Genomic DNA, 13,168 nt, shown 5'->3' with positions numbered 1-13,168 from the left:
ATAGCGGCATTAAGGACTTTCCTTTTGAGTGAAAATTTAATATATACGTAACAACAATACTAAGAAATATCAATCAATTTCCTTCAGTGTTGAGATAATCATCTCAAATTGTTACAAATAATGTAGAAACGTTCAACAAGAGTGATATTTTGCATTTCTCACAAGATTTACAAAATCATTCACTGAATAACACAAACTCAAATAAAACGAAATTTCCCAAATTTTTTTCAATCCCCTGTTACTCGATCGAATTCATTTCGAAAATTTCAGAAACTCATAAATACATCACGCATTTCTCACATAATTCACACGAATTCTTCTTCAATTCTTCTCATAATTCATATATCACAAAACTAAGAAATATCCATCAACTTCCTTCAGTGTTGAGATAATCATCTCAAATTGTTACAAATAATGTAGAAACGTTCAACAAGAGTGAAATTTTGCATTTCTCACAAGATTTACAAAATCATTCACCGAATAACACAAACTCGAATAAAACAGAATTTCACAATTTTTTTTCAATACTCTGATACTCGTCTCGAATTCATTCCGAAAATTGTAGATACTCATAAATATATCACGCATACCACCTGTGTTATTCGGTGAATGATTTTGTTAATCTTATGAGAAATGCACAATTTCACTCTAGTTGAACGTTTCTACATCATTTGTAACAATTTGAGATGAGTTTTTCAAAACTGAAAGAAGTTTGTGGAAATTCCTTAGTTTTGTCTTGCGTGAATTATGAGAAGAATTGAATAATTCGTGTGAATTATGTGAGAAATGCGTGATATATTAATGAGTTTCTACAATTTTTGAAATGAATTCGAGACGAGTATCAGAGAATTGAAAATATTTTGGGAAACTTTGTAGTATTAGAGTTTGTGTTATTCGGTGAATGATTTTGTTAATCTTGTGAGTAATGCACAATTTCAATCTTGTAAAACGTTTCTACATCATTTGTAACAATTTGAGATGAGTATCTCAAAACTGAAGGAAGTTTGTGGAAATTCCTTAGTTTTGTGTTGCGTGAATTATGAGAAGAATTGAAGAATTCGTGTGAATTATGTGAGAAATGCGTGATAACTTTGAGTTTCTGAATTTTCATAAATGATTTCGTGACGAGTAACAGAGAATTGAAAAAAAATTGGGAAATTTTGTTTTATTTGAATTTGTGTTAGTCGGTGAATGATTTCGATAATCTTGTGAGAAATGCACAACTTCACTCTAGTTGAACGTTTCTACATCATTCGTAACAATTTGAGATAAGTATCTGAAAACTGAAGGAAGTTTGTGGAAATTCCTTAGTTTTGTGTTGCGTGAATTATGAGAAGAAACGAAGAGTTCGTGCAACAAAAAACTAAGAAATTTCCACAAACTTTCTTCAGTTTTGAGATACTCATTTCAAATTGTTACAAATGATGTAGAAACGTTCAACGTTCAACAAAATCATTCAACGAATAACACAAACTCTAATACTACAAAGTTTCCCAAAATTTTTTCAATTCTCTGATACTCGTCTCGAATTTATTTTGAAAATTGTAGAGACTCATAAATATATCACGCATTCCTCACATAATTCACAGGAATTCTTCAATTCTTCTCATAATTCATGTATCACAAAAGTAAGGAATATACATCAACTTCCTTCAGTTTTCAGACACTCATCTCAAATTGTTACAAATGAAGTAGAAACGTTTAACAAGAGTCAACAAAAGAAATTGTGCATTTCTCACAAGACTAACAAAATCATTCACCGAATTCTTGTCATAATTCACGCAACACAAAACTGGAATTTCCACCAACTTCCTTCAGTTTTGAGATACTCATCACAAATTGTTACAAATAATGTAGAAACGTTCAACAAGAGTGTAATTTCCTTGGTATTTTTGAAGAAAATACCAAATTATACTTTTTGACGTCTATTAACCTTTTTTTTGACAATCAACAACAACTTTCTTCATGAACATATCTCATTCATAGCTAACTGAATGGAACAAAAAAATACATACTGAATGATAAACAAATAAACAAAATATATAATCTGTAACATTCTCCCCACCGTGAAAGTTCTTAAAAATTTTCACCAAATTCAACATCCACCCTACAGATTTTGGTTACAGAACGTTTGAAGACCCCTGTAGATATTTTCACCTCGACTACTCTCGTAATATTGTCCTTTCCTGGAAATGCTGCCGTGATTCTACCCAGTGGCCAAGTATTTCTCGGAAGGTGGCCATCTGCAACAACGACCACATCGCCAACCGCAACAGGTTCATCAAACTTGATCCATTTTGCACGCTTCGATAAAGTCGGTAAATATTCCTTAACCCATCTGGACCAAAATATCTCTGCCAGTCTTTGAGACTTCTTCCACTGCTTTCTTAGGTTTTGTTCTTCGAATTTTGTTGGAAATGGATTTTCTGAGGGCGAACTAATCAGTAGATGATTTGGCGTTAAACACTGAGGATCGGAAGGATCGGCTGAAACATGAGTTAATGGTCTACTATTCCTTTAAAGTAACCCCCAAAATTTTCTTGACCGAGACTATTAACCTTTTCCAGCATCCACCCATATGTGGTCTACCAGGTGGAATGAAGTGCCATTCTATCTCCATCTCTGTCATTCTTCGAGTTAGCTCCTGGTGATTAAGTTCACGGTACAATTTCAAAAGTTCTTCATTCACTCCCTTGAAATTTGTGTCATTCTCTGAGTAAAGGCGTCTGATTGGACCCTGGCGTGATATCATCCTCCTTATAGCCTTTATTGTACCATCAGCAGTGAAGGAGTGTGCGATTTCCAAGTGAATTGCACGAATTGTCATACAAGTGAAAAGAACTCCCCACCGTTTCAACCATTCTAACCATCTATGGAAGATTGTTTTTGGAATCTTATCGTCCCATCCGATGCCACTTCGCCAGATTGCCAGTAGAATGATTTTTCCCTTAATAGACTAGAATGTTAGAAAGCCTAAGGTATCAAAAATCGACATAACCAACTGCAAAACTTGGCGTTTTGTAAGAATCACCGTACCTTCAGTTATTTCTTTGGGAACCATATGATAAACGACTTTAAATGTAAACGAATCAGATTTCACATCCCACCATACTCCTAAAATGTTCATTTCCGTATTTTGAGATAACCAAAGGTGAATTTGAAGACCAATTAACAATATCGAAACCACCATTTTTATGAAGTTCAATGATTCTTTCGATTTTTGAGTGCTTCTTGCTCTGTATCACAACAATCCAGATAGTCATCAACATAGAAATTTCTCTCCACATCTTTAATCAATTCAGGATATTTCGATTGCTTGGCATTTAAATTTTTAACATATTGTGCGGAACATGGAGAACAAGAAGCACTGAACATCATCACCTGTAACTCGTATTCATCTACTTGCCTTTGTTGCTCGCCATTTCGCCAAAGAAACCGCTGTGCACATCTATCCTCCTTGCGAATTTTTACTCTATGGAACATCTCGGTATATCCCCACAGAAACCCCATTTTAATCGACGAAAGCGCATCAGAACACCTGGTAATAAAGTCAGATAATCCGGACCTTGCAGAAGGTTTTCATTTAAGCTGGTACCATTACTCTTAGCGGCAGCGTCAAAAACAAGTCTCAACTTATTGAGCTTATTAGGATTTACGACACCAAAATGTGGAAGATACCATGTGCGAGAATTTTGTTCAATCGCCTCGGAAGTTTCTAATTTTCTAATGTACCCCTTTTTCAAGTAGTCACGGATTTTGTTGCAGTACTGATCAAAATATGATTTATCCCTCAACATTTTTTTCTTAATACAAAACAACCTTCTCATAGCATTTGATTCACTTTCTGGTAAAGTTACATTGTCATTTTTCCAAATCAACCCTGTCTCATATCGTTTTTCATATTCTAAATGAACTGTGGTTTTTTCCAAAATATCAAGGGCTTTTCTATGAGCACTGTCAATAATTCTATTATAAACAGAAACGCCAAATGATTCGGTACTAAAAGATTCCCTGACTAGACGATTCAGTTCATCATTGTTATCGCAGGAACATTTTGATCAGATTCTAAAGTGTTACCATGGATAACCCATCCTAAATTAGTTTTAGTAGCAATTGGACTATATCAGAACCCTGATGAACTTTTCTTGCTACTGTTAAATGGATATTGTCCTGACCTATGAGAACAGTAGGATTTGCATCTACCATATCTTGAATAGGTAGTCCCTGAAGATATACATAATCTTTGAAATTATCCATCACGATGGTTTGAGAAGGTAAAGACAAGTTTGTTACTCATTTGGAAGATTCTTGCCCCTTCATGAACACCAGAAATTTTCGTATTGATACATTTTGAACCTTCATCATATGAAACAATATTCTTAGCCCATTGCATGCACAAAGGTTTGGTTTCCCCTGATAATCCTAGTTGTTCTGCGATCTGACTTTCTATCAAAGATATGGTTGACCCCTCATCGAACAGAGCATAAGTATTTATATACCCTTTTGGGCCATAAATTTTGATAGGAGCTATCCTGAGAAGAACTTTAGAATTATTCTTGGTGAGACAAACTGTTTGAACACTTTCATCAATTTTTTCAGTATGAGAAAGTTCATTAGAAAATTTACTTTTATGCAGAAGGGTATGGTGGCGTAATTTGCATCCTTCAAAGCCGCAGCGTTGTTTTGATCTACAAAACCTCTTTGAATGACCAGTTTTCAAACAACAGAAGCAAATTTTGGTTTTGTATAATTTTGACCAACGAATATCTATGCTATCATTTTTCAATATGGAACAATTGTAAATTTCATGACCAGTTATATTACAGTAAAGACATTTAGGGTGATCGTTTGCTTGATTTGTAGCAACCAAGATATTTTCCGATCTTGAATTATTAAATTTTTTCTGATGGTGAGTGGTAGCAGGGAATGTTCTTTGACTTACATAACATGCAGCTGAAGATAATTCATTTGCCCAGATTCCAAAATCTTTCAAAATCACCTTACCTCCTTTTAGCACCATCTTCTGTCCCCATTGTAATTTTAGACTATTGGGTAATTTTCCTACCAACTGCTCCAGTAGAAACGGATTATTCAAATGATTACTTGCCTCAAATTGCTCCAACGTAGCCAACAGATTATTGACGTGACATGAAAATTTAACAATATTATTAAAATCGCCATCTCTAGCAAAGTGCAAATTCTGAGTTTTGTTTATCAAAGAACCAATGACGTATTCTGGACGACCAAAACGCATTTCTAATGTTTCAATAACATGAATAATATTTTTAGGGTGCAATAATAAACTCCTTACCGCTTCAAGAGCTCCCCCTTTCAGGCACCTCTGTAACATTAGCATCACTTCAACCTCTGAGTCAATACTCACTATACTAATACTAATACTAATATGTATCAATATACATATTAGTTTTCCTGTTAAATTGACTGATGAATAACGGCCAGTCTTCTGGTTTGCCATCAAAAAAAGGTAGTTCCTTAGCAATTGCCTGATTATTCGAACAATTTCCCCTCGAAACACTTCTAATGGCATCGGCGACAACATGATATAATTTTGAAATGTCATTTTCCTGTGACATATTTGTGTTTTGAATTTTCGTTTTTTCTGGTGAAAAAGTAACAGAATGCACTTCACACTTATCAACCCATTGTTGTACTCCTCTGAACATGCTTTCTTTATCTGTGCTCTCTGCAAGCGATTTTCTTGAACTGATATCTCCTGTAGAGCATAACTCTTTCTCTTCAATTCTAGTTTCAGCTAACTCTTTCTGAAGATCTAGAATCCTCATTTGATTTTCAAATTCCTGTTTTTTCACTTCCCTCATTAGCTCAGTCCTCGCGACCTCAGTCTCCAACGCCAAACGCTTCCTTTCTAGAAATTGAAGATACCTTGGATTAATTTGATTTCCTTGTGGATTTTCTAGTAGAATCTGATACTTTTGATGGATACCTGATTGATCCTGGATCTGTTCCATCCCTACTGCCAGTTCTATTAGATTGTACATGAAATCCGGAACCTGTCGGCTCTTCTATGGGAGCTGTTTGGACAATTTCCAGCGCCTGAGTTGCGTCTCCTTGCTGATGCGAAGACATGAAGATATTTGATTCTGACTGAACAGTGTCATGAATACTTTGAATATTACTCTCTAATGCCAGCGGCCATCGGACATAATCATCAAAATTATTGGTCTTGCCAGCATTTTTTCTCTGAGATCTTCTTCGATATTCAGACATGTTTCCTTTTCAGTACGTATTTGTGGACTGTAAATACTATATTTTGATGTCTAATTCAGCTCGAAGGACCTTATAAACTTTATTTTTCAAGAAAATACCAAATTATACTTTTTGACGTCTATTGACCTTTTTTTGATAATCAACAACAACTTTCTTTATGAACATATCTCATTCATAGCTAACTAAATGGAACAAAAAAATATATACTGAATGATAAACAAATAAAAAAAATATATAATCTGTAACAAAGAGTGAAATTGTACATTTCTCTCAAGTTTAACAAAATCATTCACCGAATAACACAAACTCGAATAAAACAATTTTTTTCAATTCTCTGTTACTCGTCTCGAATTCATTTCGAAAATTTCAGAAACTCATATGACGCATTTCTCAAATAATTCAGAGGAATTCTTCAATTCTTCTGATAATTCACTAAGAAATATCCATCAACTTTCTTCAGTTTCGAGATACACATCTGAAATTGTTATTGTTGTATCCTGAAAGTTTTCAGGATCAGACCAAGGTGTGGAAATTATAACACCGCTACGTTATTTAAACTGTTTAATGTTGCACTCCAATTTTCAACTGCCCATGTGTCCGAAAAGGTACAAAAAAGAAACTGTTTTTATATATAAAGATAAATGAGCAAACCAATATATGACATCCCTTTCCTTAATTTCTTATTATACAAATTAATAATCTAATTATATATATATATATATATATATATATATATATATATATATATATATATATATATATATATATATATATATATATACATACAGTTGAAGGACAGTCTTTGCTGACTAGTTAAGAACAAAACTTGGGAATTTCTTTGGGTGAACAGCAGAACGGAAGTGTACTCTTATAACACAAGTTATTCTAATATTTCGATAAAATTTATTATCATCTTCAGGGAAAAGCTACAAATGTTTTATGGTGATAATACAATATGAAAAATAAATAAAATTAAAAAAAAAAACTTTTTCATATTGTATTATCACCATAAAACATTTGTAGCTTTTCCCTGAAGATGATAATAAATTTTATCGAAATATTGGAATAACTTGTGTTATAAGAGTACACTTCCGTTCTGCTGTTCACCCAAAGAAATTCCCAAGTTTTATATACATACATATAAACACATATATACATTTTCACATTGACTAACCGATAACATAGCACATCTACAGAATAAGTCGATCAGGCGCCTTGATTTTACTACGCCTCCTCAATAATCTACCCTCAGTACTAGTTATGTCTTGTTCTTCCGTATCTACATTTACACTATCACTAACTACATATTCACCTAACTGAACCATTGTTATCTAACAAAGTTTCTACTTCTACACGATCCTTATCATTTACTAGATTTTCACTCAAAACCGATCGTGGAATAAATGAAAGGTCGTTATTTGATGACACGGATTGTTGTGGAAAGCAATTTCTAGGAGCCATATCCCTTTTCATTTGGTCGATATGCCTTTTCCATATTAATCCACCTTCGGTTTTGATCAAGAAAGTTTTTTTGCCCAAATCTTGTATAATTTTTCCTGGACACCATTTTTCAACATTTGCACGGTAGTCCCTGGCATATACCCAATCGTTTTCGCAAAATTTTTGATTTTTTTTCCGTAATATTTTCGTTGATAATTTTGCTTGGATTCCACCACCCTTTCCGTGGAAGGCAACAAAAGATCAAATTTGGTTCTCAAATTTCGTCCTAAAAGTAATTTACATGGTTTTTCACCAGTAGTTGAATGTGGTGTGTTTCTGTATTGAAATAAAAATCTATGAATTATGAGATGTGTATCTAAAGATGGATTTTCAATTTTACTCTTTATAATGGTATTTTTCAGTAATTTAACTGCATTTTCGGCCTGTCCGTTTGTACGTGGATAATACGGTGCCCCCGTGAGATGTTTAATGCCGCTTTGCTTCAAAATATTCTGAAATTCGCCACCTGTAAATGCTTTTGCATTATCCGTACATATCTCTAAAGGTAAACCAAATCCCGAAAATAACTCTCTGAAAATTTGTATTGTGACTGAAGCTGTATTATTAGACATTTCGGAACATTCTATCCATTTGGATGAGGCATCTTCAATGACCAAAAACCATTTATTGTAGCACGGTCCAAAGAAATCAGCATGCAATCGAGTCCATGGAGAGCTAGGCCATTTCCAGACTGACAAAGATGACCTTGTTGAGTTCGAAGAAATTGCACAGCAAACTCTGCAAGAGCTTGCTATACTTTCGATTTGACTATTTATTGAAGGCCACCATACATAAGCTCGTGCAAACTGTTTCATTTTTACCATACCCATGTGGGCGATATGCAATTCATCCAAGATAGAATTCCAGAATTTTTTTGGTATTATCATTCTATAACCCCACATGAGACAATCTTGTTCAATTGTGATTTCATTTTTTCGTCTGAAAAATGGTCTGAAAATATCAGATGGACATTTCTTAGGCCATCCATATTGCACATAAAAAAAGATTTTACTGAGAATGGGGTCTACTGCGACTTCTTTTCTAATCCGTTTAACATCTATCGGTAAATTAGATTCTTCTACATAATTTATATACGAAAATTCCGTTTTCAATTTGAAATCCATTGTATTCGATTTTGAATCTGATATTGGTAAGCGAGATAAAAAATCGGAATAATTTTTATCCGAATTTACAAATTTGATATCGAAATCAAATGCTGACAAAGTGTAGGCCCACCGTTGGAGCCGATTTGCAGCAAACATGGGTAAACCCCGTTCATTTCCAAAAATAGCCAACAATGGCTTATGATCGGTTACTAATATGAATCTTTGGCAAAATAAATATTGATAAAATTTTTTAATTCCAAAGATGATAGCTGCCGCCTCCTTTTCGATTTGTGAGTATTTAATTTCAGATGAATTTAGTAGTCTGGAAGTGAAAGCTATTGGTCTTTCAGTATTGTTTTCAAAAATATGTGAAATGGTAGCCCCTAATGCAAACTGAGAGGTATCGACGCTTAGTTGAATTTTTTTGTTGGGGTCAAAATGCGTGAGAACAGAATTTGAGAGTAGCAATTTTTTTGCTTTTTCAAAACTTACCTGGCATTCATCAGACCATAGCCATTTAGTATCTTTTTTTAGTAACCTACACAGAGACTCCAAGATTTGCGAGATATTTGGTAAGAATTTACAGTAAAAATTAATCGCACCCAAAAATGATTTCAGTTCAGTTACCGTGGATGGTACAGCTGCCTCTGTTATTGCCCGAACCCGGTCTTTGGAGGTGTGTAACCCATCCCTATCAATAACGTGTCCTAAATAGTTGACAGAATTTTTAAAAAATGAACATTTTTCTTTTTTACTTTGAGACCGGAATTTTGTAAAATTCTGAATACAGATGATAAACGCTCTAAATGCTCTTGGTCATTTTTGCCAGTGATTAAAATGTCATCAAGAAAGCATACTATGCCAGGCTTATTAAACATTTGTTCCATTATATTTTGGAAAATAGCAGGAGCACATGTAATTCCATATGGTAAGCGAGTATAGGAAAATAAACCTTTATGGGTTGTAATAGTAACTAACTTTTGTGATTCAGGCGTTAAAACAATCTGTTGATACGCTTCTGATAAGTCAATTTTCGAAAATTTTTGTCCACCCTGTATTTGGCTGAAAATATATTCAATTCTAGGTAGAGGAAAATGTTGATTTTCTAGTTGTGGATTAAGGGTGACTTTAAAATCGCCACATAGTCTAATGCCTCCATTTGGCTTTAATATTGGAACAACAGGTGTTGCCCATTCCGAAAACTCCACCGGAATTAAAACTCCATTTTGTACCAACCTATTAAATTCCGCTTCAATTTTTGGTTTAATTGCGAAAGGGACCGGTCTAGCCTTGAAAAATTTTGGACTAGCGGTCGGTTTCAATTTTAAAGATACTTTAAATTTATTGAAAGTTCCCAAATTGTTATCAAAAATTTCTTTATATGAGTTTAGCAAAAAACTCATTTTGTCAGAAAAACTTTCTTGAACTGAAACTACCTGTTCGTTAAAATTAATTTTACATATTCCTATATTGAACATTTTCATTTCGTTCCTGCCGAGCAACGGGGGTCCCCCATTTCGAATGACGTACAGTTTAATATGAAATTTACTATTTTCAAAGAGTACGTCCAACTTCAAAAACCCCAACGGTTTGAAACTCAAGCCAATATAATCCCTCAGTGTTAAATCATTGTCATGAAGAATTTTATTCGTAAAATGTTTTTTTAACAATTTTTCCGAGATAGCTGAATGAGCAAAACCTGAATCTATTTCAAAATTAATGGGAATATCTTCCACCAATAATTTTACGAAAGCAGGCTTGACATTTCCCAGAGTATCATTATGATCAAATTTGAAATTTAAAAAGTCATCATTATCCTCAGTATTTTTATCAACTGAATACTCTTGTTTTTCCCGTAAACAAAACATAGTCATTTTTGAGTTCATCAGAAATACAATCATCTACTAAAAAATTATGCTCAAATCGTCGACACTGTGGTGCCAAATGACCTTTTATCCCACATCTGTGACATATGCAATCTTTGTATGAACACACTTTAGCAGAGTGATTTAACCTGCCACAAACTGTGCACTTACTTGTTTTCGTTTTGTGGCTTACCCCCTGTCGATCGTTTCTGTACTCCCTGGATGGGCCTGCGGACGCTCCGACAATGGAATTTTCTTGCCCCCTGAGTTGTGATGGAGACTTTGCACTCACCGGTTTTTGGGAATGATAACTATAATGACCGAAATTTACTTCTGATTCTTCTTTCACTTTCATCACCTCCGATTTTACACCAAAACTTTCCCGAGCTACTCTTTCTTTCAGCGCGGACTCTTTGGATAATCCCATTGTTACCAGAGATTGTAATGTAACTGTTGTTAACGACGCATCTTCTTCAAATAATCTTTCCATAATTTTTTCGTTGTTGATGCCAACACGTCACGCATAACTACTTTTAATTCGGAACCAGAACCACAAGTTGAAGCCAAGTTTTTTACTCTAGCTTCCCATTCGGAAACACTTTCGTTCAAATTCCGCTGCGCTGAATAAAATTTTAGACGTTCTGCAAAATAGGAATTGACCGTGGAAAAATGATTTTTGAGCAATTTAAGTAGCTCACTATAACCTTTTTTTTCCGGCAAGTCAGGAACACACAAATTTCTCAATAAAATGTAACACGATTCTGATAAAGTATTGAGAAGAATAGCTTTTTTACGTCCTTCATCGTCTACTGCATTTGCTATGAAAAACTGTGCCAACCTTTCACTGAACACTGAGAAATCCGATGATTTTGGATCGAAGGTGTTTAATGTTCCCAGCAATCCAGAACTGGATGCCATTTTATTGGAAATACAGTCACTTATTTCGATAACTTGATCGAAAAAAAAAATTTGAACCACACGGCTCGTAGGTTTTGAAGAAATATCCTCGTCGCCACTTGTTGTATCCTGAAAGTTTTCAGGATCAGACCAAGGTGTGGAAATTATAACACCACTACGTTATTTAAACTGTTTAATGTTGCACTCCAATTGTCAACTGCCCATGTGTCCTGCTTATCGCAGGTCGACCGAAAAGGTACAAAAAAGGATACTGTTTTTATATGTAAAGACAAATGAGCAAACCAATATATGAGAGTTATAAATAATGTAGAAACGTTCAACAAGAGTGGAATTTTGCATTTCTTAAAAGATTAATAAAATCATTCACCGAATAACACAAACTCACATGAAAATAATTTCCCAAATTTTTACAATTCTTGTTATCGTCTCGAATTCATTTCGAATATTGTAAATATATCACGCATACCTCACATGTTTCACACGAGTTCCTTGATTCTTTCCATAATTCACGCTTCAAACCCAAAATTAAGGAATTTCCACCGACTTCCTTCAGTTTTGAGATACTCATCACAAATTTTTACAAATAATGTAGAAACATTTAACAAGAGTGAAATTGTGTATTTCTCACACGATTAAAAAAACGAATAACACAAACTCAAATGAAACAAAATTTCCCAATTTTTTTTCAATTCTCTGTTACGCGTCTCGAATTCATTTCAACAATTGTAGAAACCCATAAATATAACACAACACATTTCTCACATAATTCACAGGAACTCTTCAATTCTTCTCATGTATCACGAAACTAAGTTAAATCCATCAACTTCCTTCAGTTTTGAGATAATCATCCCAAATTGTTACAAATAATGTAGAAACGTTTAACAAGAGTGAGAGTGTGCATTTCTCACAAGATCAACAAAATCCATTTCATTAATTGTAGAAACTCATGAATATAACACGCATACCTCACATGTTTCACACGACTTCCTCAATTCTTCCAGTAATTCACGTTTCGAACCACAAATTAGGGAATTTCCACCAACTTCCTTCAGTTTTGAGATGCTCATCACAAATTGTAACAAATGATGTAGAAACGTTCAACAAGAGAGAAATTGTGCATTTCTCACAAGATTAACAAAATAATTCACCGAATAACACAAACTCAATAAAACAAAATTACCCAAATATTTTTCAATTCTCTGTTACTCGTCACGAATTCATTTCAACAATTGTAGAAACTCATAAATATAACTCACATAATTCACACGACTTCCTCAATTCTTTTCATAATTCACGCTTCAAATTTAAAGAATTTCCATCAACTTCCTTCAGTTTTGAGATGCTCATCACAAATTGTTACAAATGATGTAGAAACGTTCAACGAAAGTGAAATTGTGCATTCCTCACAAGATTAACAAAATCATTCACCGAATAACACAAACTCAAATGAAACAAAATTTCCCAAATTTTTTTCAATTTTCATTTATTCGTCTCGAATTCATTTCAGCAATTGTAGAAACTCATAATTAT

The 13,168-nt window shown here is 34.0% G+C and overlaps 1 protein-coding gene across 2 annotated transcripts; it reads right to left on the bottom strand.

Moving 5' to 3' along the window:
• Nucleotides 1-1,815: 1,815 nt before the first annotated feature.
• Nucleotides 1,816-6,382, bottom strand: LOC141482466 (uncharacterized). 2 transcript variants are annotated; one of them, XM_074175793.1, is made up of 2 exons: nucleotides 5,953-6,382; nucleotides 1,816-5,887 (listed from the first exon to the last, which is right to left on the bottom strand). In XM_074175793.1, exon 2 carries the CDS (start codon nucleotides 5,579-5,581, stop codon nucleotides 4,250-4,252), a length of 1,332 nt encoding a protein of 443 aa, XP_074031894.1. In that variant the 5' UTR covers nucleotides 5,582-5,887; nucleotides 5,953-6,382; the 3' UTR covers nucleotides 1,816-4,249. The 2 variants fall into 2 exon arrangements, with proteins under 2 accessions (XP_074031894.1, XP_074031895.1); XM_074175794.1 differs by having other exon boundaries at nucleotides 1,817-5,887.
• Nucleotides 6,383-13,168: the final 6,786 nt, after the last annotated feature.

Source organism: Leptinotarsa decemlineata, unplaced genomic scaffold, assembly GCF_025532065.1.
Source record: "Leptinotarsa decemlineata unplaced genomic scaffold, Ldec_3_MD MMD2_tig00001344_RagTag_RagTag, whole genome shotgun sequence".
Lineage (NCBI taxonomy): Eukaryota > Metazoa > Arthropoda > Insecta > Coleoptera > Chrysomelidae > Leptinotarsa > Leptinotarsa decemlineata.
The sequence above is the reverse complement of the archived record's forward strand: the minus strand, read 5'-3'. Positions and strand labels throughout refer to the sequence as shown.

Bases quoted from the DNA above. Each gene is read 5' to 3' on its own strand.
- LOC141482466 (XM_074175793.1), bottom strand. From the start codon at position 5,581: ATGACATTTCAAAATTATATCATGTTGTCGCCGATGCCATTAGAAGTG.